Source organism: Daldinia loculata, assembly GCF_022478755.1.
Source record: "Daldinia loculata strain CBS 113971 unplaced genomic scaffold F4817scaffold_2, whole genome shotgun sequence".
Taxonomy (NCBI): Eukaryota; Fungi; Ascomycota; class Sordariomycetes; order Xylariales; family Hypoxylaceae; genus Daldinia; species Daldinia loculata.
Genome location: NW_026054856.1, coordinates 28,633 through 53,859, shown reverse-complemented (window position 1 = coordinate 53,859; position 25,227 = coordinate 28,633). Strand labels below are relative to the sequence as shown.

At 47.1% G+C, this 25,227-nt stretch overlaps 7 protein-coding genes across 7 annotated transcripts; 3 read left to right on the top strand and 4 right to left on the bottom strand.

Moving 5' to 3' along the window:
* The first annotated feature begins 436 nt into the window (after nucleotides 1-436).
* Nucleotides 437-3,667, top strand: F4817DRAFT_323209 (Pkinase-domain-containing protein). The gene is made up of 4 exons (XM_049301484.1): nucleotides 437-1,172; nucleotides 1,251-1,318; nucleotides 1,384-1,551; nucleotides 1,611-3,667. The coding sequence occupies exons 1-4, from the start codon at nucleotides 1,121-1,123 to the stop codon at nucleotides 3,231-3,233; spliced, it is 1,911 nt and encodes a 636-aa protein (XP_049163402.1). The 5' UTR covers nucleotides 437-1,120; the 3' UTR covers nucleotides 3,234-3,667.
* A 310-nt stretch (nucleotides 3,668-3,977) lies between these two features.
* F4817DRAFT_355716 (uncharacterized protein) lies at nucleotides 3,978-4,628 on the bottom strand (the record flags this gene model as incomplete). Its single annotated transcript, XM_049305689.1, has 1 exon — nucleotides 3,978-4,628. One exon carries the CDS (start codon nucleotides 4,626-4,628, stop codon nucleotides 3,978-3,980), a length of 651 nt encoding a protein of 216 aa, XP_049163401.1.
* A 1,840-nt stretch (nucleotides 4,629-6,468) lies between these two features.
* Nucleotides 6,469-8,027, bottom strand: F4817DRAFT_78022 (carbohydrate esterase family 3 protein). The gene is made up of 2 exons (XM_049307884.1): nucleotides 7,584-8,027; nucleotides 6,469-7,518 (listed from the first exon to the last, which is right to left on the bottom strand). Exons 1-2 carry the CDS (start codon nucleotides 7,636-7,638, stop codon nucleotides 6,680-6,682), a joined length of 894 nt encoding a protein of 297 aa, XP_049163400.1. The 5' UTR covers nucleotides 7,639-8,027; the 3' UTR covers nucleotides 6,469-6,679.
* On the bottom strand, nucleotides 8,028-9,831 carry F4817DRAFT_364635 (uncharacterized protein). Its single transcript, XM_049306777.1, has one exon. It carries the CDS (start codon nucleotides 9,786-9,788, stop codon nucleotides 8,418-8,420), a length of 1,371 nt encoding a protein of 456 aa, XP_049163399.1. The 5' UTR covers nucleotides 9,789-9,831; the 3' UTR covers nucleotides 8,028-8,417.
* Nucleotides 9,832-10,691: 860 nt separating this feature from the next.
* Nucleotides 10,692-13,165, top strand: F4817DRAFT_323192 (TPR-like protein). Its single transcript, XM_049301482.1, has 2 exons — nucleotides 10,692-11,066; nucleotides 11,122-13,165. The coding sequence occupies exons 1-2, from the start codon at nucleotides 10,970-10,972 to the stop codon at nucleotides 12,696-12,698; spliced, it is 1,674 nt and encodes a 557-aa protein (XP_049163398.1). The 5' UTR covers nucleotides 10,692-10,969; the 3' UTR covers nucleotides 12,699-13,165.
* A 5,669-nt stretch (nucleotides 13,166-18,834) lies between these two features.
* F4817DRAFT_364631 (uncharacterized protein) lies at nucleotides 18,835-21,068 on the top strand (the record flags this gene model as incomplete). The annotated part of the gene is made up of 3 exons (XM_049306776.1): nucleotides 18,835-18,897; nucleotides 18,962-19,126; nucleotides 19,179-21,068. 3 exons carry the CDS (start codon nucleotides 18,835-18,837, stop codon nucleotides 20,781-20,783), a joined length of 1,833 nt encoding a protein of 610 aa, XP_049163397.1. The 3' UTR covers nucleotides 20,784-21,068.
* A 1,961-nt stretch (nucleotides 21,069-23,029) lies between these two features.
* Nucleotides 23,030-24,793, bottom strand: F4817DRAFT_364629 (FAD/NAD(P)-binding domain-containing protein; the record flags this gene model as incomplete). The annotated part of the gene is made up of 3 exons (XM_049306775.1): nucleotides 23,030-23,530; nucleotides 23,630-24,004; nucleotides 24,068-24,793. 3 exons carry the CDS (start codon nucleotides 24,791-24,793, stop codon nucleotides 23,165-23,167), a joined length of 1,467 nt encoding a protein of 488 aa, XP_049163396.1. The 3' UTR covers nucleotides 23,030-23,164.
* Between the last annotated feature and the right edge of the window lie 434 nt (nucleotides 24,794-25,227).

The following is a 25,227-nucleotide window of genomic DNA, read 5'->3' as shown; positions in this document are numbered from 1 at the left end:
TTAAAATTTTCTTCATAGTATGAAGAATATAATTATAACTTCGAATTCAACTTAATGAATCATTTGCTGCTGCTAAATAAATATACACGTACGTACATTAGGTACATAATAATGTTGGTATGATGTGAAACCACAACATGCACAATCATGGAGCAATGTATGTATGTATGTACATATGATACACCTCACGCACATAAGGCTTAAAGTACCGATACAGATGCACCTTGTTTACCCCATACCTGCCCAATTCACAAATCAGAATAACCCTAGCAGAGCTGACAGACCTGGTTCGCATTAAATGTACCTAGGTATGTACCAAGTACATGCATGTATCTGTCGATGGCACTAATGTACTATGTAAGCCCTGGCATGTAATGTAAGTCACCAGAGGATAGCTGCGTCTATTGTGTGCTTTCTATATGCATCCTTTTCCGCTTTTTTACCCTTTTTTTTTCTTTTTTAGATATCTTTCTCGGATAGCCACCATGAAAAACATCACGAAGTTACAGGAGAAAGACCCGTTGAGTTTTCCCCCCCTGTTGTTCAAACGGTAAAGGCTATCTGACGGAGTGATAATCTTATTAAATTTCCTAGATTCGGCATATCCATAGTACATGACCACGGATAACGGCCAGGATAACACGGATAACACCTGGAAAGCTCCCTAATAGGCTCCACGCTACCCCCAAAACAGCAATCTGTTGTTGGCCATAGCTCCTTTTTAGAGCTTGTTACTTTTTTAGAGCTTTGTTAAACCTTGTGCCCTGACAACCGGCTTCTCCAACACTTATCACAGATTATTATCACTTCCTACCAAAGATCCTCCCTGGCGCTGGTTTAATTGCCAGCTGTCGCAGCTCTTCCCAGCTCTTCCTAGCAACCAGACTTGAATCTCCATGCCGCTCTTTTCGCTGTTTGTATAATACATAGCAACCCATCTTTCGCATTGCGCCGTTTGGTGTTAGGTCTTGTTTTGCTCGGTCTCTAGCTACTCTACCGCTTTTAAGTGCGAGTCTCGATATTTACTTTCGGTAAACTTAGCTTCAACATTTCACAATTCTACAAGCTATAAGACAAGTTACAAGCATTGAAGCCCTAGAGCAGGAGCTCTGTCGGCAACATGGGGTCCGAGGCTATCGCAAGTCATTATCAAGTCCTTGAGGAACTTGGCCGTACGTGTTCACCTCGGTTCTAACCACGCCGCAATTTGGCAATAGGGACAATGAGCGCTGACCTTGTATCTCATGTAGGTGGTAGCTTTGGAATAGTATACAAGGGTATTGAGAAAGCAACGGGCGAAGTTGTTGCTATCAAGCACGTAAGTGGCACACTGATCGCAAACCCCGGCGCATTAGTTCAAGCTGCTAATTTGGAGCCGCACAGATTGACCTTGAGTCTACCGATGATGATATCCAAGATATCCAGGCTGAGATCTCAGTCTTGAGTACTTGTGCTAGCTCATACGTAACGCAGTACAAGGCTAGCTTCTTGCGGGGAAGCAAGTTATGGATTGTTATGGAATACCTTGGAGGTGGATCCTGTCTTGACCTGGTAATTATATCTCGTTACGCTGCGCACGGTTTCTAGATCTGACCTATCATTCTTCCTAGCTTAAACCCGAACCATCAGTCTTTAGTGAGACGCACATTGCCATAATATGTCGCGAACTACTTCGTGGTCTAGAGTACCTCCATGCCGAGGGAAAGATTCACAGAGATATCAAGGCTGCCAATATCCTCCTCTCAGAGTCGGGCAAGGTTAAGCTAGCCGACTTTGGTGTTGCAGCTCAACTTACAAACATTAAATCGCAACGTAATACCTTTGTTGGCACACCCTTTTGGATGGCGCCCGAAGTCATTCAGCAAGCTGGCTACGACTTTAAAGCTGACATCTGGTCTTTGGGAATCACGGCTATTGAAATGGCAAACGGAGAACCGCCCCACGCTAATCTCCACCCCATGAAAGCCTTGTTTCATATTCCAAAGAACCCACCCCCTAGACTAGAGGGTAATTTCTCAAAAGACTTCAGAGACTTCGTATCGCAGTGTCTCATGAAGGACCCGGATCGCCGGCCGTCAGCGAGGGACCTGCTAAAGCACCGATTTGTTAGGTCTTCGGGGAAAGTGGAAGCGCTACAGGAGTTGATCGAGCGACGACGCAAGTACGATGCCACGAAAACCAAGAAGAGAAGCAGAGCATTCTATCAAGAAACATTACGAGACTTCTCTCCAAAGGACGATCAAGATGAATGGGTCTTTGACACGGTCAGGTCCGTCGTTCCCAGGCAACCAACTGTCAAGTCTCGGAAACCATCCTCAATCTTCTCTACTGAAGAAGCATTGCGTAGGATGGACCTCAAGGATGCCCCATTGCAACCTTCGTCACCAGCTCCAGCCCCGGTCACGATGCGTAAGGCTACAATGCGGAGACAATCCTCTCTAGCACAGATTTCTAATTCTGGGTCTGTACGTGGTCCACCAGCCCCTGCAATTAGACGTCCTCTCCAGCCAGATATGTCGTTCGGTAACTCGGGGTCGTCACAACGTCTTTTCAGAAGAGTGCCTTCCGACACTTCCACATCTGGCCAGGTAGCCTCCTCGGACTCGATCCACATACTCTCGGATGAAAATAAGCGCCCTGGTGCTGTTGAAGCAACCAGCAAGGAGGCTGTGCTCGGACGGCGCTTATACTCTAAGGCGGTCGAGCCTACACTCGCAGAGCTGCATGCCCAAACATCGAGTATGGCTAAGCGGGAGGCATTGGGTAAGCTATCTGACGCTCTTGCACTATTAGACTCGGTTGATCCTGAAGGTGCCTACCATCTTTTGCGCAATTTGAACTCTGCTATTTCGCAAGACACCAAATTGTCGAATGCATTCTTGCAGCAGGATTCAGGGGGTTCTATGAAGGGGTTTGATCCCACAACACCACAGGGTATGGGTACGGTGGTTATTAAGAGTCAAACACCAACCAGCCAAAACCAAAGTCCAACAAAGCTTGTCCTGGCGGCTAGCAACCCTCATCTGAAGAGTCACAAAAGACGACAGGGGAGTGTGACAGTGAACGGTGTTGGAAGTCCTGAGAAGAGGGAGAAAGACCCAGAGAAGGTCGCACTGCAGGCAAAATACCCTGGCCGCGACCCTCAGCCGGGTATGGAGCACTGTAAACAGCTTTCGGATGTCCTATACGGTCGATGGGTGGATGGCTTGCGCCTGCGTTGGCCAGGTGTCTAGTACGGATGTTTAGAGGCATCATCAACTTAGGTAAAGAAGTAAGCAAAAGTCGCTTAGAGCGAGCATACTTGGGAAGTTGATATGATGTAAGATTAGGAAGGGTCCGCACGACCCTAGGGACGTAATTGGACGTAACAGCAAACGACGGCGCAAAATAACGAACAGCTCGCGCTGAACACGGATGAATGGGGAATATGGACATGGCAGCTTGGACTTTGATGCGTTTTCTGCTACTAGGGGATCAGGAGGGCTATAATCTTTCTGCATTTGGATCCTTTATTCCAACGACTGCTATTCGCATTGCAAGGGGTGTTTGGTGCGTTCATGTTTCATGTACATCATTGTAAAAGGTAAATAGGTACAAGGTTCGGATAGGAGGTAGTCCAACGGTCAGATAGGTAGCTTGGTATCAAATACAAACTATAGTTTAAGAATTTAGTCTCGCTTGATATTAAGGTACATATAAGATACGAGTGTGGTAGGCATATTATAAGTCACTTAGCCCCTTATGGACACTACACATAATCAAGTCACGAAATCTGATTTAGTAAGTGCTATGTTCTGGTATTCATTCTAAACTAATATCTCATATAGAGAATTGTCTCACAAACTGCCTAAGTGCAGTTGCCTCCTTTTATTTTTGGTTTATATCTTTTTGCCCGTATCACAACAGGTTACATGTGGTGAACCCCTTAATCCATCGCGATAAATTCTCAAGGAGTCTAGACTTTAGATAGTCGACCCTTAAACTGCAAGTGATAGCTTGCCAGTGCCGTAGTCAATGTTCCAGACGGGCTGAGAGGTCAAAGCATTGAGAGAGCCGAGAGTGTGTGGGCAGGTGGCCTGGTTGGCGCCGGCCGCAAGGGTGCACACCTCGTCGTAGCCTCTGGTGCACACCGGGTTGGCGATGTTGTACAGGGCGGTCTTGGTGTTGCCGCAGGTGCCGAAGAAGTTCATGCCGTTGGCGGCAGAGAGGGCAAGGCGGCCCTTGGGCTCTTTGATGAGATGGGCACAGTCGGATAGGGGGGCGTTCTCCCAAGTGGCGTCGATGCCACCACCCATGGTGGGTGCATCGCGAGCTGATTTGCCGGTGACGAGGTAGTTCCAGGCATCGTAGGAGATGTCGTGGGCACCGCCCGAGGTGTCAACCTTCAGGAGGTGTACGCTGCGACCTTTGGCGGAGACCTTAACGCACAGGTGATTGCAGTCGACGTTGGAAGGCCAGTATGCCACGCGGTTGGTGTCGATCTTGCAGCCAAGTACGCCTGCAGATGACGAGTAGCGGTCGTGAGGCGTCACGGAGATGCTGCCGCGGGCCTGGACAGAGGCGGGAATGGTCGAGGCACAGACGGCAACGGCCGAGGCGACGAGAGAGAGAGTCTTGCTGAAGAGCATGTTGGGCAATGATAGTGATTGGTAGTAATAATAGAGAAAGACTGTAGTGAGGATTAAGGAGTGACTGGGTTGGATGAGTAGTCTGATGGATCTCTGACTGAATAAAACAACTCTACACTTGGAAGAAGCAGATGTTTATATAGACATCTATGACGGGCAAGGGGATTCCGTCGTAGATGCCTCTGTTACAGAACAAAAGAGCTGTTGCCCTCTTTCCGACATTAGAGTCACAAACATTCACTCGAGTTAAAGTAGATTATTACGATACAACCTAGCAACAGGAGGCAACCACACCATTGTACCCAATCAGCGTCCTAACAACGTCCGTACAACGTCCGCACAACGTCTGTACCTGCATACAACCCTTTGTGGCAAGAAGTGGTTCTAGAAGTGCAGCAGGTGCTCTAGCAAAAGACCCTAGTTAGGTACCCTTCGGGGATGCCCGGTCTTTACAACTACAATATTCGCTACAAACGGAACAACTTTTTTTCTCTCACTGAGGTAGGAACAGGAAGGTGACATAGTTATGGGAAGGATCGTAGCCGTTTCTGAAATGCCGACTTGGATTTTTTTTAATTTTTTCTCAAGGTAGAATTAGATAAGGAGTACTTGATGAGGTTTTTATTATTAGTCTTTCTCCTCACATGGTAACATGCTTGACCTATAAATCTAACGACTACATACCTACCTACCCAGGTACTTAACAGGTCTATAGTCCTAATGAAAGAAACCCATAATATTTCTTGCATGAGACCCTAGTCCCAAGTGTCGAAGTAGTTTAGTACAAAGGAGCAACATATCAAAGCCCATATTCGGATCGGTAAGCCGCAAAGAATGGCGACATTATGCTACCACGTTTTGATTCTTATTAATAATATAAAGAGATCTGCGTAATGCAAACAATGCCATAGGTTACCAGCTCTTTTCTCATTTATAAACACGTGGTCTAGATCTTGCCGATTATTATCTACAGTGCAACACCAGATACATTAGGTACCTAAATAACCTAGTTACCTAGATTAATATAGTGGACATGATATGCACGCATGTTAATATAAGCTTAATTTTCTGCAGCGTGCATCGTTACTTCAAATATAGATTTCCTTTCCACAAACATTCCGAGCGGTTTTGTATGCAACGGCGTTACACGTAGTTACCCCCTGCTTGCCTTACATACAATTGATCCTACATGTAGGTACATTAAGGTACGCTAGAGGACCCTGTCGATCTCTTTGTTACGTTGTACCTGGCAGGTGACGTATGTATCTACCTACAGACGGCAGCTTTGCTAGTCGTGAACCTTATCTAAACTCGGATCGTGCAGAGATAGAAAGAACCATTGAATAGTCGGAATGGACCGGCCGTCTTGGCTTTCTGCAGGAACAGACTCGACAGGGTTGATCTTTCCGTTAATGCGTTTGATACTTTTATTATTTGACAATTGAAGTGCTTATGCATCTATCCGATATGTATTAATTTTCCGAATGGATTTTATCTCCGCATATCTTCTTCCACTAGGTACTCGCGGGGCCATCCAGATTATATTCAAAGGGAAAACCTAAAAACTCTACCTCGAGTTAACTATTTAGTTCAATCTCTTAGGCACCACACCTTCCATGTTAACACATAACCAAGCTGATATAATTACGTATCAAATTACATCTCGAAGGCTCTTCCCATTCTGTTTCCAAACGTCAAGAGTAACAAACTTTTCGGATCCCTCGAACCAAGTCACCAAACCCAAGATTATATTGTCCAATTCATATCTTGATATTAATGCGTAGCAAACCAGCAACGCAGAATTCTATTTGTCACGCAAACCAAGGTCCTCTATTCCCCAAATTCTATGTGAAACGACAGCATCTAGGGTATCTTTTTCCTATGTACTCTTATGGTACAAACAGCCGCAATGGATGATAATCATCCATCTTTGTTCCCAGACCCGGAGAAATCCCAGAAATACCCTTGCTCCATGCCCAACCGAATTAAATCGCAAATGACCAGAAATAACACCGTTATCTTCATCCCATAGGGACCCGCCGTCCTCAAGTCTAGCTCTTCAGAGGATGTTCCTTTTCCGCTTTTTCCTTCAACTTATCCTCCACCTCCCTGCTAGCCTCGCCGTCGGCAGGGATGCCGTTGTCCACAGGGTACTTTAAGAAACCCTTCTCTTCGACCTCGCGGATCTTCTCCATGAATATATCCGCCATCATGAAGTACCCCGAGCTGGTAGGGTGAATCTTGTCGTGGCCGATGTCTTCGGGCCTGGGCCGGCGGGGGAGTTCCTGGTCGTAATGCATTTCCGCCAGCGCCACCGGCCTCCCCTCCCGGATCAGATCGGTAGCTGCCTGCCGGATCTGGGCGTTGGCGCTCTTCATACACGGCTCGAACTCCATCCTTGGGGTCGTTACGATGGTCGACATGATGACCGTAGCCCGCGGCGAGGCTTCTAGCAGATACTCGACCAGATCGCGCATTCGCGACATGATGTTGGCGGTGTCGTCGTTTTGGAAACAATCGCTGGTGCCGACCTGTATAAGCACGAGGTTCGGCTGCAAGTATGGCACCGACTGCTCTGCGTGTTTGCGGACCTGCCTGATCCGATTTGCACTATAGCCTTCAACGTCGTTGTCGGGAAAGTTGCCGAACCGGTTGAAGCCGACGCAGTTGACCGGATTACCCCGTGACGTGAGCTCATCGCGAAGATGCTTCCGATACCCTCTATTGCCCACCGATTCTTCGCCGCGCGTGACCGAAGCGCCTAGGAACATGATGCGCAAAGGCGTTCCGCCCGCTATAACGGTATTAGGCGATGGCTTTCCCTTGCCATGGGCGAGGAGATGCCATTGGTACATGACGTCGACGTCGACCGTCTGTATGAAGAAGAAGACTATGAAAATTATATATATTAGTCTAATTGTTGATATACGGCTTTTCGTATCGCTGGAAACGTACTTATTAACGACAACGCGACTACGGAAGCGCCCACTAACCTATAAATATTCGGCATCGTAACCAGACGGCGACTACGAATAGTTAAAGCAAAACAGTAGAATAACTACTCACTTTACAATCCTGTAAGTGGTTTTCTTGTAATTTATTCATATTATGGAATCTGATTCTATACAAGAAAATATAATAATCTGACAATATCTTCTATTATTATTACCTAGATCTGTTTTCCAGTTTCAGATAATTCTACCGTTTCCATAATGCCAATCTTCCCCTTTTTTTTCTCGATAAATAAAGCCCACGAACAGTCGGCAAAGACGGCACGGGCTTGGTTGAATTGTACTTACGTCACGCACCACACCAACCCTTGGCAGTCGCCACAAGTGTAGAGAATCGTCGCCAGGGAGCTAGGGGAGCCTCTAATCTCGCCAATAACGAGGCTGCTATACTTGGCTTGCACGTGCGGGATACGACCCCAGCCCCAAATCCTACATGCTGGTTATTATTAACGACGTCGTAAAATATCTCCTTTTCTCTCCATGGCTTAGTCGCCCAGCACGGGTTATATTACTTCGTAATTCGCGGAGACATACGAAGCGTACATAGTAAATCTCTTGTGCGACCCCGTTCTTACTGCTGCTAACGTTAAAAGAGAAAGATCTCCGTGGGAAGGAGATTCTTTTATTATCCTATTCCTGGGCATGAATGTTAGCATTATGTAGGAGCATTTGTTCTCCTCTAAATATCATGTACGAATCTATTGATCCATATTTATCCAAACAATTGGTGTTCGACACTAAAGTATCAAAAATGCCAAAACTGAACATATATGTACGTTCAATGCGCCCGCCCCGAACGCATGGCTTGGTCTGTTTCATGGTTTCCGTCTGCGACACCGTCTTCGTAAGTTATAGCCTCACTCGTCAAGAATGATCGGAGCGTCTCCCTAAAATAGCTGCCCATCTTTAACCTGTACTGCACGGTTTCAGCCTCCTTCGCCAAGCCGAGATCTAATAGGAGATCGATAACGTCGTACCCGGTCTTGTCGATCTCCGCGCCGTGGCACTCGTAAATCATCCGCCACACATTCTCCTCCGGGGCGCTGGCGACAAATTGTGCGATGCCAGTACAGATTCGGGCATGCGTTGATACCCAGTGGCCGTCTAGCGAACCGGCTGCCGTGCAGAATTCAACTGTTGCCTTGGTATCTTTCTCTTCTGTCTCTTCGTCGCTGTAGTGGTTGAAGTTGTATGCGCCGAGCGAGTTGGTATTTATTAGGTTCGCGACTGCGCCGTGACTGCGACAGCTGAAGAGTTGTATGGCGCCTTGCAGGATATCGGGACGGGTAATAGGCTCCAATGGCTGATCGGGACGGTGAACTTCGTATGTATTGAAGTATATATTTCGTTCTTGGGAGAGGATAATATTAAGTCTGCTACGCGGCAACGTGCGCTTGAACTCAGTTAAGAGTCTTTTCGGCCGCGCTTTATTGATATACTCTTGTATGGGGATATTTTGCTTTTCACCAGGTCTAGCTTCTGCCTGTTCCGCCTCTTCTCCTTGATCGACTCGAGCCGTTTCGCGCGGACCTTTGCGCCATCTGTCGTAGTGGCGCGAAATAGGATGCATTTTCTGTAGGATCCGGTCACTAGCCCAGCAAATGGCAGCTATTTTTATAAAAGTTGGCAAGGGGACTGAGTTGGATCCTGCGCCGACGAATACGCGCATTCCACAATATGGCGGGACTGCAGCTCGAAAAGTAGCACGTAACATGTTGGTGACAGCCTCGACTTCTTCGAAGCTGACTTCGGTGGCATACATCAGCGGTGACTGGACCTCTAGATCGATCTCCCAAAGACCCTCGTATTCTGGCCGGGGTCTAGAGTCTCGCTTTACGGTGGCCTTGCCGGATTCGACCCTCCATTCTTGGTACTGACTTGATACGGGATCACCTTCTAGGGAGACAACCTCGCCACGGCAGGATTGGGGGAGTTCGGAAAGACAGTTTTTGATCGCGAACGATACGCGGCGTATCATCTCGGCTTTCATATCATCCCAGCGGTTGTAATTATGTATTGTAAAACCCGGGTTCCCTTGGGGCGACATGTCAACCACGGGGGCTAGGCGTGGATCATTGTAGATGTCGATAGGGCGAAGGCTGAAGAAGTATACGGCTTCTAGTTCGACGCTGAAAGTTAGGGGGTGCATATCGGCGGGAGAAGTGTCTGTTTAGTCGGTTAAGTAACTAGTGTTAGGTAAAGAGAACTCGAAGTATTCGGGTAGAAAGGTTGGTCCTGGTGAGTACGATTAGCCCCTTTCTTGCATTTATTGTGCTATATTGCGACGGATAAAATATATTGGGAGCGAGAGCATTTAGATATATATATTAGCTTTGAGCTTAACAATAATAACTATCATGGTGACTAGACTGCAAGTTTGTATTATTGTGTGATAGCTTTATTCTAATAGGGAACGCCTAAGCTACATGTAGGCATCTGAGAACAGTACGTGAGCACAGTTTTTCTTTATACCGAGCTTGTCATAACTGACCTAACATAATCATATAGACTAATGGTTGAAGCCACCGCCTATGCTATTGCTTGTCATTATATTTAGAGTTCTGCTATGACGTAGCTCGGACTCCTATAGTAAGTTATTCCTTTAGATGCACATTGTGCTAGAGTAAGGTAGTCTCAAGTGTATTCCTAAACCGATAGAAAGGAATAGGTTATTCGACTTGGCACTTAAAGAGTTTCTCAACTATAGGTGAATAATAATAAGAGTTGATACAATATCAAAGAAGTCATTTTCATGACCTTTAGCAAGGGTGAATCTTATGTTATATTATAGCTTTACGCTTTTGAGATATAATATAATTAACTGAATTTTGTACCCAAAGCAGTAAGGAAGCCTAGCTAATGTAAATATTTAGTTGACAAAAGTTATAAGTTAGGTAAGGTTAAATATAATGCGGCTCAAAAGTATTTGTCCTTGCAGCTGAAGGAGCGGTTACCCTACCCAGCACTATTGGACTAGTGGAGTTATTAGTGCTGGCCCAGCTTTTCTCAGGTGAGGTACCTTTGTAATGCAAGCCCCACTACGCGCTAGAAGGTCGAATCTAACCGCCAAAAGTCAAATGCACGTGAACAGAAAAGATACCGTACAATACATCAAAAAGCCATTGTCTACAACTCCGTTTAGTAACGCGACCGTAAAATCTATGAAGCTGAATTGAATGTGCTATCATAGTACTTAAGGGTTTCTATATTATTCCGCGGTAGGAAGGCCTAAACGCGTCTTCCCTTCTCACCAGAATACCCCAGGGCAGGATTTGGACCAAGCTTCACTTCGTTCAATATCTATGAGCCCGCCCAGAGAGTTACAAAATTATGGAAAGCTTCCTTCGAGAATGGAGGCAAGACGCCTTAAATAAAGCACAGTACGAGTCTGCTATTTTCATTGGGGACAAACTTTTAGCATTAACTAGTGGGTTTGATATTTGTTGTTTATGTCCGAAGTCCATGCTAAACTTGTCCTGTAGACGACGACAATGACGCGTTTTGGCTGGCGCAAGTTCATTTCGCTACTGGGAACTATACTAGAGCCCAGACCTTCCTATCCAAACAGGACCTTATTTCCCGGAACCCCTCTTGTCGATACCTGGCCGCTCACTGCTTTATCAAACAGTCCCGGTTCGACGAAGCCCTTGTGGTGCTTGGGGAACGGAATCCCACACACTTAATTTCTAATCCTGCAACTAAGCGCAAAATTCAGCACACGAGCACACGTACTGCCTCTCACCATGGAAGAGGCGCCATCAAAGCGCACGAGCGCAGAGATGGGCTATCAGAGGAAGAAGCAGCTAACAAGCGCTTCGAAGCCGCCATGTGCTTTCTACGAGGCATATGCTATGCTAAGCAGAACGCATTCGATCGGGCGAAGGAGTGTTACAAAGATGCTGTTCGCATCGACGTCCAATGCTTCGAGGCATTTCAACAGCTAATGAAGAACTCACTTATGTCTCCCGACGAGGAATGGCAGTTTTTGGAGTCTCTGGATTTCGATGCTATTAACGTCTCTGGAGACTCATCTTCCTCGCAGGAGGCTGCCGAATTTACGAAGATGCTCTACACCACCCGACTCTCCAAGTACAGGAACCCAGCATCCTTCACAACTGCTTGCGAGACTCTATCTACGCATTATAACCTCGCCTCAAACCCTGACCTACTACTTGCCCGAGCAGATTTATTGTACACTCAATGCAGATACAAAGATGCGCTCGCAATTACCGAGTCTGTGCTTCAAGAAGACAAATACAATTTCAGCATATATCCCTTACACTTAGCTTGCCTGTACGAACTCAGGATGAAAAACGTACTCTTCCTGATCTCGCATGACCTCGCTGACACACATCCGGAAGAACCCTGCACATGGCTCGCCGTTGGTATTTACTACTTCGCCATCGACAAGATCGCCGAAGCCAGGCGCTACTTTAGTAAAGCTAGCATGATGGATCCGCACTTCGGGCCGGCCTGGATCGGATTCGCGCACACATTTGCGGCCGAGGGCGAGCACGACCAGGCTATATCGGCGTACTCCACGGCGGCCCGACTGTTTATGGGTACGCATCTGCCCCAGGTCTTCCTGGGGATGCAGAACCACGCGCTCAATAACATGACTCTGGCCGACGAATTCCTCAAGACGGCGTACGGCCTCTGCAAGACGGACCCGTTGTTGCTTAATGAGATGGGTGTCGTTTATTACCACCAAGACCGACCTCAGGACGCTGCTACGCTCTTCCTGAAGGCTCTCGAAGTCGCAGAGGATATCGACTCGGAACCTAATGCTTGGATCTCAGCACGCATTAATCTGGCACACGCATACCGTCGCGCCAAGCGCTACGACGAGGCACTAGACCAGTTCGACGAGGTCTTGAGGCAGGGCGGCAAAGACGCGTCCATATTCGCGGCGAAGGGCTTGATATACATGGAACAAGGAGGGAAGTTCGACCTGGCTGTCGAAGTGCTGCACCAGGCGCTCGCCATCCACCCCCAAGACCCCATCGCGACGGAATTATTAAACAAGGCGCTGGACGAGACGGCTGGTCTATTACCTTGACATTGCATGTAGCGGCGTAGTGAGGCCGGTCTGAATACATAACTTATGAGCAATGATGAGTAATACCTACATAGTCTTTGTAGGCTGCGAAGATGTCTCGGATGAGAATGACTAATGCTATGCTTATGCTGTCTTATGTTCTACTCCTTTGTCTGGACGACGTCTTCCCTTTTTTTGAAAATTTAGATGGCATTGCTGACCGCCTATATGGCCTAGACCGTCGGCCCGTGTCTGGATATGTACCTTGCATGCGAGGCTTGCTGGCTTGCTGGCTTGCTCTACATAGGAGGTAACTCATCGATCGTGGCGCATCTGCGCGAGCTGACGGATCGACTAGGTATTTTTGAAGTTTGTAATTTAATTATAGTTGGCGCGTCGATTTCTCGCTGGGTATATGTAACTGTGATTTGAATGGCTTGTTACTTTCCAAACCCCGAATTGTTATTTCTAGGAATTGAGTGTGTGCCCTATTGCGCGTCACGTTAATTACTATATACATATGTACAACCGTGCCCTTGCGCCTTGATCGATACGTGATAATGATTATCATTATTTTTCCCAGCCCGCGGATGCGGATAGGGAGGCGGAAGAGCGGTCAACGTAAACGAAATAATTGCGCGGCCAATATAGCACAAAGCTCAGGTAAGTTGTAATATACGTAATGATAAAATTGGTGAGATGATGATGATGGCTGATGTGTCGCGATTGCTTCCACCGTGCCATCTTACGGCGATGATGTTGGCTTTGTTGGCCTGTGGTCACAATTCGGGCTATATGTATATATATGCGCTGGTCACATTGTGCCTTAGGTACCTAAGCTTACATACCGTAGTAACTACCTGTCATGAAGTCATTAGATCATCGTTATGCTTTCCGTCGCCTGTTATACCCCCTAAAATTAGGAGGCCCGGGTCTTAGTTGACGGTATATTGGGGACCTTAATTTAGGTAGTGTTGTCGCTGTATGTAGGTGCTACATTGCACATACATATACATACATACATACACACATACATACATGCTGCCATGTGGAAAGGCCGGGATTGCCATTCCTCTATTCATTAATATGTAACGCTAGACAGCCTCCAGGTCTCCGAGCCGTTTTTGCGCCGCGTGGGGGCGAGCAAACCCGGCGTCGCTGATCTGTTGTTGATCACCTCCGAGCCCGGACTGCATGTGAATCGTATGTAGGACTCGACCCAAGACAGTTTCAAGATTAGGGTTTCGAGTGTGGTATGATGTATCCTCGTCAGGGCCCAAAACGGCATCTTCTTAGGAGCGAGAGGCCGGGAAGTGCTGTGGTCGTTAAGGCCGACGAGGTAGTAAGTAAGGTAGGTAGGTAGGCATTTTTCTTCGCCCGCAACGTGTTCTTGGGACGTTGGTGGGCCATTGTCGCATCGGCAGCCACGCAAGCAAGCAAGGGAGAGAACAACGATCTCAGATAAAGGGGTTCATTCCTTGCGTGATTGCGTCGAAGCTACAGAATGGTCGACCGTCAGCGGTACTGGTAAATAATCGACCCAATCTTTTCTGCCTTGCAAATCCCACTCGGGTTTGCTTGTCATGAAAATATGTGCTTTAGCCCGGCTTCTCGTATTGACGAAAATACGCTTCTACATCTGCTATGCTATGGCAGTGAAAGTTTGCGCCATGTGAAGGATAACATGGGTTATCCCAGCGTCATCCACCTATGTAATGAATGAATTTTCAAAATTGATTTCGTACATACATAGCAACTTGAGGTTGCGGATAGAGAAAAGGGGGACCTGGCGTGATGTCGATCAGCACTCTATTTATCCTATACACTACATAGTGGCTGAGTGGTAAGCAGTTCTTTAACTTGGTATGATGTTGAACATGCGGGATCTGATGGAAGCTATGTATTCATCACGTTGTTTATTACGACTTCATCCTTCGTCTCGGTTTGAGTATCCCCACAGAAGTATTCTTCATATGGGGATGATGGGGGATTGGTGGGGATGCTCATCCTACTTAACCGTCCCAAGAAATGGAGTTGCGGGAGTGATCCGCGGCGGGGCCGGTCTTCATCTTATGAGCCTTTTGTTCGCTCGTCAAGCCCTGACCGAATCTTTTCTGTGCACGTTACATAGGTAGTAAAGACCCTCTTCTATGTAGTTACTGCGTAGTAAAAGGGCCGGCCCGTTGTGCAGTCATTTCCATAAGTTCCACCCAGAGGGAACTAGACTTAATTGCTATGTGTCACGGTAGTAGCTGTTGGGGCTTTCACTCTTTATTCAAGGGGCTCGCTTAGTTGCGGGACTTACCGTAACCGTTCGAAAATGCCTCGATTTATCAAAAGTGAGGCGCCCATGATTTCACCACGCCGCGTCTCACAATTTACTTCAAGGTTAGATAGGTATGTAATATGTATGGGGGTACTTGAGTAGATTTAAGCTGCGATGATAGATCGAGTAAATATATATTAAATAGGCATGCATAGTAATACGACTGCATGGAGGAAGCAGATAGGATTTCGGGTAAAAGAAGGGTCATTTTACGTGCACCAACCTGCCGAATTCGGATGCCCCGGAACACGATCACAACTGTTGTTTATGATAGCATCACGATTGAATATTTACGGGGGCTGAATTAGTAAAATAGGATCTACGACCTACTGGGACTTCCACTGATCTGATAATACAGAGTTATGAACAAGATCCCTATCAAACGGGGTAGGGGTATAAGTCTAAGTGTGCCTTGCAAACACGGTATAATCGAGGACTGGTTACACCAGACAAAAGTCGAACACCGGGACGGTTTCGGCGCTGATATGCGTGATCGATATGCAAGGAGTTGAAGTCTTCGCGAAATTGCCACTTTATCGGTGAAGAGACAATGTCGTCCCGTCGGCCGAAGGCGGAGAGAGAAGATATAAAAAAAGACGATTAGGAGGCTCAGAATCTGCAGTAAGATAAGATGATGAGATGAGATGAGATAATCCGTAGTGTAACTTGAGGATTGTTGTTGGCGGTGGTCATACTCATAAGGCAGGAGAATATGTATTCTTGGGCGTCGACGTTGCAATAAGCCGACTGCTACATTGCCATTGCAATTGTATCTCGTGTACTCTTTAGGTACGAATAGATTTGAAAACTCATCGTATTCGTTAAAGAAACAAGTCCAGCCAAATTCAACTTTGATACCACTTAAGTAAACGCCTCTGAGTCTCCTCTAAAGGGGTTAGCAGAAAGGCCAAATCTACCAAAAATACCCCCTAATTCATTCCACGCATTTTATAGCCTTTTTTTTCACGATCGTGAATAAAAAGTAAACTGATGTGCACCTTTTGCATACGCCACCCGACAGTTGTCAACCGGGTATAAAGGTATGGCAGTTAACACCGTTTAGAAAAAATGCTGTGTGGCTAGGCCTGGAATGTCAGATTTAATTAGTAGTTGAAGGTATTAAAAAATAAAAAATAAAAAATAAAAAAACCTTCGAAACATGAATCCCAACGAATAGCGGGGTATCCCCCTTTTGAGTGCGGGGACTAGGTACTGCTATGGGATGTACCTATCCCGATCATTTGAACTTGCTCTCGATGAGCTTCTTCTAGTGTATACCCCTGATCCTTGCTGATCCTTGCTGGGGATCGCTTTTTAAGACGACGGTTATCTGCCCATGTCAAATCGACCGTCATATGACCAAAATAAGCTATTATACCTCTTTTGCTTTTTCAATATGTCATATCTTCTTGTTGTCCCCTTTCCCACCACCTGTAAATGCGAACCATCGGTCAAGACTTACACCCTTAAAAGGTAATTAGTATATCCACCCCTGGGCTTAGCAGAATCGAGGATTGCCTGTCGATCCTGTATGTGCTTCTAGAACAATAGAAGAAGACTGCAGAAGTGGATTTTCTCTAGTTGCGTCTCTGCGCTCGACGTACATCCGCGGTCAACCCTATCCACTGAGGACACATCTTTTCGGATTCTGGTGCATATTTATTGCATACACATATAAATGGTAGTGTCAAGTGATCCACACGGTTTACCAACACGTACATGCACAACACATGGGCATCGACTAGTTGCAGGGAGCTGATTGTCGAGTGGTCCAATAGAATAGCGAGACCCCTGTGCTGGCAAACTTTGCCTATGAAATCGGGGTCAAAGCGTGCAGACAACTAGTAAGTGCCCAGCCTACTGTAATAGGGCTAAAATATCCCGTAAAACGACCAGCGAAGAACGAACCCCTTAAGGTTATACTATCCTCCAATAGGGGCAGCGGATTCTTTGACATTTAGTTGCGATGGTCTTATGGCTGCAGCTGCTGCGGCCATCATCATAAACGTGATCGGTGATTGGAACTAGCGGTGGCTGACGCCCCTTTCTACTAGATCGTCCCGAGTTCTTGGATTGTTTACAATTCTTCGGATATATGTTGTGTCTAACTTGAGTTGCTTGGACTGCCTCCACCTTTGTTTTCGTATACTAGACACCATGGATTGGTGAATCATAGTACAGGCCGTTTGGGATTCGGCCAAGAGAGAGAGAGACTGTGTATTCTGAAAAATAACGGTTTAGACACGGCGATCCGATGAGTAGCGTGTCGGGAATCGCACATAGCGCCTGGATTCGCAAATGATTATCCTTATGGGTTGGGTTAAACTAGTATTTACACAGTAGGATACTTAAACTAAATCGACTAGTCCGTTACGACATAGACAATTACAACTTAGGCAAGAATGGAGATAGTTGTCTGGTCGAAGCCGACCTTACTACATACTTATAGATAACTTACCTAATTCATCATTATCTACCCTCCGCAAAAGCACTTATTATTAAGCACTTAAGCACTTAAGCAGACCTGCAGGTCTTGGGCGAAACACGTTTGAACCAGGTTCCCTGTACCTGAATCCTTCGCTCTTTCTGAAACCATCTAACCTGCTGTGTAGTGTGGTTCCAAGGGTGCCGATTAACAGCCGTGATTGGAGGCTGAGAGCCGCCTCTATTACCGAGTAACTTTAGGTAATCCGTAGATAGTAGAGTGCTTACAGAGATTGTTTATTGAACAGTCAAATGATATAACAATACATATAGCCTGGCTTTGAAGCCGTCACAAAAGACTTGGACATCCACTCAAGTCGGGAATAATTCCTCTTTCACTCTTCTTTGCCTTTTCGGCTTTCAAAACTAGACCGAGGCTTCTCTATTTCCCCCCCCTTTCCCTGCTAAGCCGCTGTGGGTACTGCTTTATATGTACTACGAAGTACATACCTCATCAATACATACATATGCACATTTGAACTTAATTGCTTTAAGCTCTAGACTTAATATGCATATATACACGCACCTACTCTAATTGTATTATTCCAGGGACGTCGCTGCTGTATGTAGATTGATACTACTAGGTAATACATAATCACAAATTACGCCCCTAGATGACCCAACAGAATAAGAGGCGATTACGTAGGTACCTAGATATGTCTCATAGTTTGTAGATCTTGGTAGGTGCCAAGTAGCTACTGCGTAGAATTCCGGGCTACCCTGCCATACTTTAGTACCCATCCCACAGTACCTCTTTGTACGGCGGTCTCTTATCGCGCTAGAAGTCACTAGACTCTAGTAGGCATGCACACCCAGCTAGCATCCATATGACATGCATTAAAATATAATTAATAATTTCTTAGGGGGTCTCTCTAGTTAGTACATGTAGCGAAGGTAGCGACAAGCCTCGTTCTCGTCAGCAATACTACCTACCTACCTTACACTAACCTACTCTTCTTCTCTCATCACTTCTTCCTAAACCTTTAACTCGCCACCCCTTCCGTCCGGTTGGCTGTATGTCTTCTGCAACTCTCATTACAACGTGTAATTAAGTGTGCGATTCCCGGGGAAAAAAAGGCCATCGACAGTCGTCGGGAGGACCCGAGTCTTCCTCCAGTTTTCATCTCCTTAGTTTCGACTTTTTGATTCTTCTAAAAGAAAGGCCAACGTCTTTCTTCCCTTGGCCTGCCATTTATTCCAATATGCCGTGTTAATTATTAATGTTCCAAGTCCGTCTTATATTCGATCTGTCGTTTGCTGCGCGCGATCATACAGATTAAGGTACGGCAGTAGCCTAAAACATCGCGCAACCCCCCACTGTAGCGACGACAAACGGCACGATCTACCATGGAGGGCGCTTTACTCGTTCCCCCAGATCGGGGTAGTATCATTGGGAGAGCCGCATGGAAGGTAATGACCCACCATAATTGCCATGCGCTCATCCTACCAAGTTCGTATACTCATTTATCTATAGCCTCGATATCTTGTCGTCGGTCCGCCCAAAGATGGTAGCCAACCGAATACTGGCTTCTCTCAAGTCCTATCCGCCGCTCGTATTAAAGATGCCGGCAGTCGATCATCCAAGTCGCAACAAAAGATCCAGCCCGACCTCGTCTACCTCTCGATATATAAGACAAAGGTGGGAATTGAAAGAACTTATCCTACGTTGGAAAATACTCATTGTATTCTAGGACGATTGGGAACCGGTTCAGCAGCACTCGATGGCCTCCATCACCAACTGCCAGGTTCAAAAGCTTGCCTATCGCAAACAGGGGCCAATCCTTCCGACTCTTGCTGTTCAGATATCGCCAGATCCTACTACTGATAAGTTACGGAAACGTCGATCGAGTCGAACCGCAGGCTTAACTACTACCAAGGAATCTGGACCAACGACGTTATGGTTCCGCCTCGGCGATGATCGCACATACGCACTGGAGGACTGGGCCCATTACATACAATCGCTAATGTTACCCGATGTTCTTAGTAGACATCCGATAAGCCCGATCAGCCCGATATCGCCCTCTTTCATTAATCCATTTTCTCCCTCCTCATCATCCCGGGATGCGAGCGAATTTTATGCCGGCACATCAAGTGGGAGCTCGTCTAAGACGTGGACGAAACGATATGGTAAATCCGGCCATGTGCATGCATCAAGTCGAGATGCTACTACAACGCACACTTCGGGGACACCCAGTATACGCTCGAAGCGCAGCGACCTCTCATCTTCTCATGCCAGCTCAATGGTTCCCGTTTCTACAGGATACCCAGGCCAACACTACACGACCGTTCACCCTTCGGATCTTCCATCGCCTGCCACCACCATTGGTGAATATCCAGACCAATTTATTGAGGGATGGACATCAGCACAAGGACGGTCCTCTACCCTAAGCTCGCCTGCCAGGATAAGAGAAAGCATTGCTTCTGCGCCTGGCCAATTTCTACCTGGTCTTAATTCTAGCTCGCCGCCAACGCAACGGGAAACCATATTAGATAGGGCTTTCCAGTTGCGATGTATTCCCGGTTCGGATCGTGAAGTGCCCGGAGAGGAGAAGTTAAGCTCTATTGCTAGATTTGAGGCTTTGATGCGTGAGGTAGAGGAGCGCCAGAAAGTTTTCGAAGCGGAGAGGACGATTACTAAGGAGCCGCTCAAAAGTACGTGGGAAGATGACGAGAGTGATGTTGAAGACGGTGTGGACGAGGACGACGAAGAGGACAGTGACGAGAATGCTTTTGAGCACGACTTAGGTGCTGATGAGATCGGACCGTCCGCGCACAGAGCGCTCCAGTTCATCGCCAATCGTCACAGCTCGGGGAGATCGCACTGGTCGCACCAGAGTGTCAGAACTCTGCCTAATTATCAAGAGACAGGTTCGTCTATCCTTCGACCGCATACTGCGAATTCAAGATTAAGGCCTGCGGCTCAGCGAACAAATAGCCAGCCACATATTCCTACAGCCTCGCTCGATATGACACCTATGCCTAGTAGGGTACCAGAAGAAACGGTGGCCCGGTTAAATTATGAAAAACGACACTCGGTATCTGACGTTAAACGCCTCAGCTTCAACGAATTTACCAAACGGTTGAGTGGTACTAGCAGCCTACTCCTCGTACAAACGAATGCTAGCAACGGTAGTAGTCGGGGGAGTAGTGAGATCGATGGATCTCAGCAAATGACACCACCAAGAAGCGGTGCGTTAAGTCCTAGAGGGGGAGCCATGTCGCCAAGCGAGCGGGAAGAACGATGTCGTTGGCGAGGTAGCGTTGGTGTGTTCGGCAACGAAGGTGGTTTCCTATGAAGCTAGCACTCCGACTATTGCGTATTCGATTCCTGAGGCAAGCGATTAAACGACCAGCACCACGGCTAGGGAAGTTGGATCTCTCTGTATTTGATACCACGAATTTTTGCTTGTTACGACTCTTCACGATGATTGCCCAAGAGCACGGCGCTATGATTTCCGATTTATGGAGCATGACAGTCCCCATGCATATTTGGAAATGTTCAGTAAATTTTTATCCATTGGAATACAGTACGACGAAATATGTTTGAGTAGCTGAAGGAAGAAGAGCATTTGTCACGATTTCTGAGCTGCAAGACCCAGCTCCTGTCTTATATCCATTTATTTTTAGAAAAGAGAATTTTTTGTTTGTTTTGAAGAATAATCGATACCCTTGGGTCATCATGCAAATAGATCACCCATATTTATATTATGTATTGTCTGGATCAGCGGTGTCCTCGTTTGCCCCCCCTTCCCCCCCCTTTGGTTGCGGTGTGATATCTCCTACCTCCCGACATTCTATTTGTCTGTTGATCCGGAATATCGGATGCTGCATATGCACCGAATTCCAGCTCGAGTGCTGCGTACGGGACCTTTGTCGTCCCTGTGGTGCGGGAGTTCCCCTCATCTTCAGCCACAGAGCTATACTACGGGTCGGAATCTTGATTATATGCTTGGCCTAATCGCCGTGCAACCAAGGTCACGCCGGTGTATCGTTCGGGTCTTTACCGAATCAAAGTTAAATCGGGGTAGCAATTTGGAAAGCTAATTACACCGAGTTCGTACGAAGTATCAGCTAGTCGAATTATTTTACACTCTGAAACCACCATGATAAAATTTGCTTGCGGCGATTTGGCCACGCCTAGATCTTCCTTCCGGTACAGGTCAAGGGGGCGTATCAGGTATGGCCTAGAAGGTGTCTACTCCGTAGTAGTCCACTATTAACCTGATCTATGGATTCCGGGGCCTCAATCACGTACGATCTTTCGTCATTGCGCGCCATTATGCCCGTTACTATAGTGCCGGATTCGGGTAGATCTAATCAATTTACCGGGTAAGGGCACATGGTAGGATCGGGTTTAATCTAGACCTCCTTGTAAGACACTAAGGAATAGAAGAAAGATAGCTTACTTTAAAGGAGCAACGGGATCGGCGAATCGCGGGGAGGGGGACGCTACTGACGAAGAAACTTGATGGGTTGGGTTGTTAATGAGGAAGATGACTTAAGAAAGACGACAATGCTGATATAATCTAATATACCGGTTTACATACTATTGAAATCACATGAGCAGCCCATTTTGCAAAGCTCAGTTATGAGTACAGGTAAGTCTTCTCTATGTAACTAGGCTGTTTGGAATAGAAATAAGTCGGAAATTAGAAATCAGTCTTCTATTATAAAGACCATACTAAAGAATCTGCGCCGTGCTATTAGCTCCGATTTACATATCGTCAAGGCCTAGAGCGTCATTAGTGGTGGTACTCGAAAAGCGAATACGGGTTACGTTATCCACCCTCTCCGGCCCCTAACATGCACAGCGTTCCACAGACCCTGAAGATCAGAGAAATAACAAGGAGTATCCTTCTTGTGAGGATACGGAGATAGGCTATACCGCAGGCAATATCAAGCAATACATACCTTAGGTACGTTATAAAGAGAAAGAGAGAGGTGGAAGATGTTAAGTAAAAAATAAAGGATATACGATTAAGAGTAAAATACTTGAAAGGAAATCCAAAGCGAAACGGTACCTGAGAAAGGTACCATTGGGGGCCAATTAGCCCCTGGCGCAAGGTGAGGTCCTTTCAGCTTTATTGCTCCTTTGTACCTATCAAGGCCCACTCTCTCTTCAATGGCTGGCTATGATCCCTGTCCTACCACGTATGTAATTGGTAAGCCGGCCCCAGTACCGTGGTCCATGCGTTGTTTAAGTGAACCTTCCCGTGGGAAAGGGTACTTTTCTGCAAGCTAGGTTAACCGTTTGTAGCGTTTCCAAAAAGTACCAGTTACCGTCGGTCCAATTCAAGTTCATCTCAACTTTCACACTCACACATCCTAAAGGTAAAAGTACCAAGCTTGTTATGACTTCACAATCGGATATCCTTCTTGAACTTTAAGATCTTGTTTTGAAATGGTTGGTACGGTTATAACTATTTTAGCCATTTGCTAGGTTATTTCTATCGGGCTAAGAAGGATAAGACCGGCCTTTAAGAGGTAAGTAAGTATTGGTAGTAGTCTAGTTAGAACATATGCTAATATTTATCCCGATTCTAGCATGAATACCTAGGTATCCACGAGGCTAATCTCAAGATGGAAGAGCGATATTCATGTTTATGCCGCACACGGGTAATGTTACCCAGCTATAGGTAGCAATATCTCGTATCTCGATATATGTCCTGCTGCTATACTATAGCTTCGCCTTCACAGCTCCCCTGGCCTCCTCTGCCCTCTTCCTCTTGCGTTGGAAGCCTGCTATCTTATGAGTAATCATACCCGTCCATAGTTCAAGCCATTTCTCGTCGAACGGGGGAAGTACACGGCCGGTGGTCCCCGGAGCCGGCTCTCCGGCGATGTCGCGCAGAAACTCGAAGAAAGCGCCGTAGTCGGGTGCGATCGAGTAGTAGTCCTTACCACCGCCTTTTTCGGCGACGCGTTTGCGCTCCCATTCTAGTTGCTCCGGAATTGAAGGTAGCGGCTTGGCTCGACCCGCGAGATGCCGTGCGACGGTGACGGCTTGCCATTCGTACACTCGGAACGTGAAGCCACCTCCGAGCTAAATACAATACATTAAAACCAGTCTTCTCTTCCGTGCTAATATGTGTGATGAAGAACGGGGTTATTAGTTGGGCTGGATTTGTGTGGGAAAGCTTACCATTCCGACAAACGTCAAAGTCGGGTCCTCGATGTCCCACGTATGCTGGTAAACCCCGGGAAGGCGACGATACGCATTCCTTATTCGCTCTTGCACGTGCTCGAGGTACGGCACGCTGAATGTGTACCCAGTTCCGAAGATAATATAGTCTACGTCGTCGAGGGTCGAACCATCGGCAAAGAAGACACGCCCAGTCTCGGGATCCAGGCGTGTGATCTCTTTCTTAATGGCGATGTCAGGATGTAGGAACGGCTCCCATCCGAAGGCTGGGATGGGTTCCCCTCTTAAAGCTGCGTAGACGGGGCTCTGAGCTGCTTCGAGGACTTCGTGGACAACCTCGTGCGCTGATATAGAGCCGCCTACTACGACCACTCGCTGTTACGCATGTTAGCAACTCTCAATTAGGTGGTGGCCACTTTGCGATGTTCACTTGCTTACCTTTCCCTTGAACTTTGATCCGTTGCGGAAGTGCTTGCTGTGCTGTATCCTCCCAGGGAACTTCTGATCGTACTCTACGAGCCCCGGAATGTTTGGAAACCATGGGACGTTGTAATGTCCCGTTGCGACAACAAGAGCATCGAACGTTTCCCTCCACCAGTAATTCCTCCCCGAGGATTCTTTCCTCAGCGTTAGCACCCACTCGTTGCCGACCTTCTCGGCTCGCTCCACAGTCGTATTTAACTCGAGGAGCTTCTCGTGGCCGCCACGGGAGAATATGCCCTCAATCCACTCGCGGATTACCGTGTGGTGCCGGAAAGGAGCGTCAGGGCCGTACTCAGCTAACGTTCGAGGTGACAGCTTGTTCGGGAAGGGCTCTTGAGTATAGCTCATGATAGCTGGCGTGATGTTGCTATGCAGATTCTCATGGAGCGCTGTATCTGAGAAGCGCTGCTGGTGCCCGTTGATCTCATCGGATGGTAGTGTAACAGCCGGTAGCTGTTTTGGCAGAGGAACAGCAACGTCCGCCTTGCCCGATACTAAGTCACTAAGAGACGGGAATCCCGTCGGTAGGTGAGGCGTGTAAACCCAGGTGCCACCGATTCCGGCTCGCCGGTCGAATACCCGGATTGTGTCAAACGCCTGCTCCTTTACCAGCGCATCCGTGGCTATTGCACCGGAGGGGCCGGCCCCGATAACAGCCACGCGCCGCGCTTTGACCGCCATGGTAGCCTATAGCAATTATAAGACGGAGTATCCAAGTGGCGAAATACTAGACGCCTTATCCCTTTACGGCCGTTACCTGCGGGCTCACGTATGCGACTTTGCTTAAGCGTCTTAAGGAGAGAAGCCCAGAAATGTAAACGGGTGGCTTTTATGTCTAAAACATTGAGCCAATCTCCTCCTTTGAGGAGAAAGGCAGAGAGCTCGTTCACCGATAAGCATGCTGCATTGCGTGACACTTGCCGCGATGGCGTCTGCGTCTGACCCGAGCACGCCAAAGAAGTTGGCCGTATTGGATGGTACAGTAGGGATTATAGACATTGCGGAGAACTATCTGCTGCTACCTACTCCTCTCTCTACCATTGAAATGTATGCATTCTCACAATGCGCCGCATTCGAGGTTTGGGCAGGGTAGCGATCACGCCATCCTATACTAT

Excerpts from the sequence above, each read along its gene's own strand:
- F4817DRAFT_364635 (XM_049306777.1), bottom strand. The coding sequence starts at position 9,788 with ATGCACCCCCTAACTTTCAGCGTCGAACTAGAAGCCGTATACTTCTTC.
- F4817DRAFT_78022 (XM_049307884.1), bottom strand. The coding sequence starts at position 7,638 with ATGCCGAATATTTATAGGTTAGTGGGCGCTTCCGTAGTCGCGTTGTCG. Across the intron at positions 7,519-7,583 it reads AGTCGCGTTGTCGTTAATAA|TCTTCTTCTTCATACAGACG; the intron begins GTACGTTTCCAG and ends TAATTTTCATAG.
- F4817DRAFT_323192 (XM_049301482.1), top strand. The coding sequence starts at position 10,970 with ATGGAAAGCTTCCTTCGAGAATGGAGGCAAGACGCCTTAAATAAAGCA. Across the intron at positions 11,067-11,121 it reads CAAACTTTTAGCATTAACTA|ACGACGACAATGACGCGTTT; the intron begins GTGGGTTTGATA and ends CTTGTCCTGTAG.
- F4817DRAFT_323209 (XM_049301484.1), top strand. The coding sequence starts at position 1,121 with ATGGGGTCCGAGGCTATCGCAAGTCATTATCAAGTCCTTGAGGAACTT. Across the intron at positions 1,173-1,250 it reads AGTCCTTGAGGAACTTGGCC|GTGGTAGCTTTGGAATAGTA; the intron begins GTACGTGTTCAC and ends TATCTCATGTAG. Across the intron at positions 1,552-1,610 it reads GTGGATCCTGTCTTGACCTG|CTTAAACCCGAACCATCAGT; the intron begins GTAATTATATCT and ends CATTCTTCCTAG.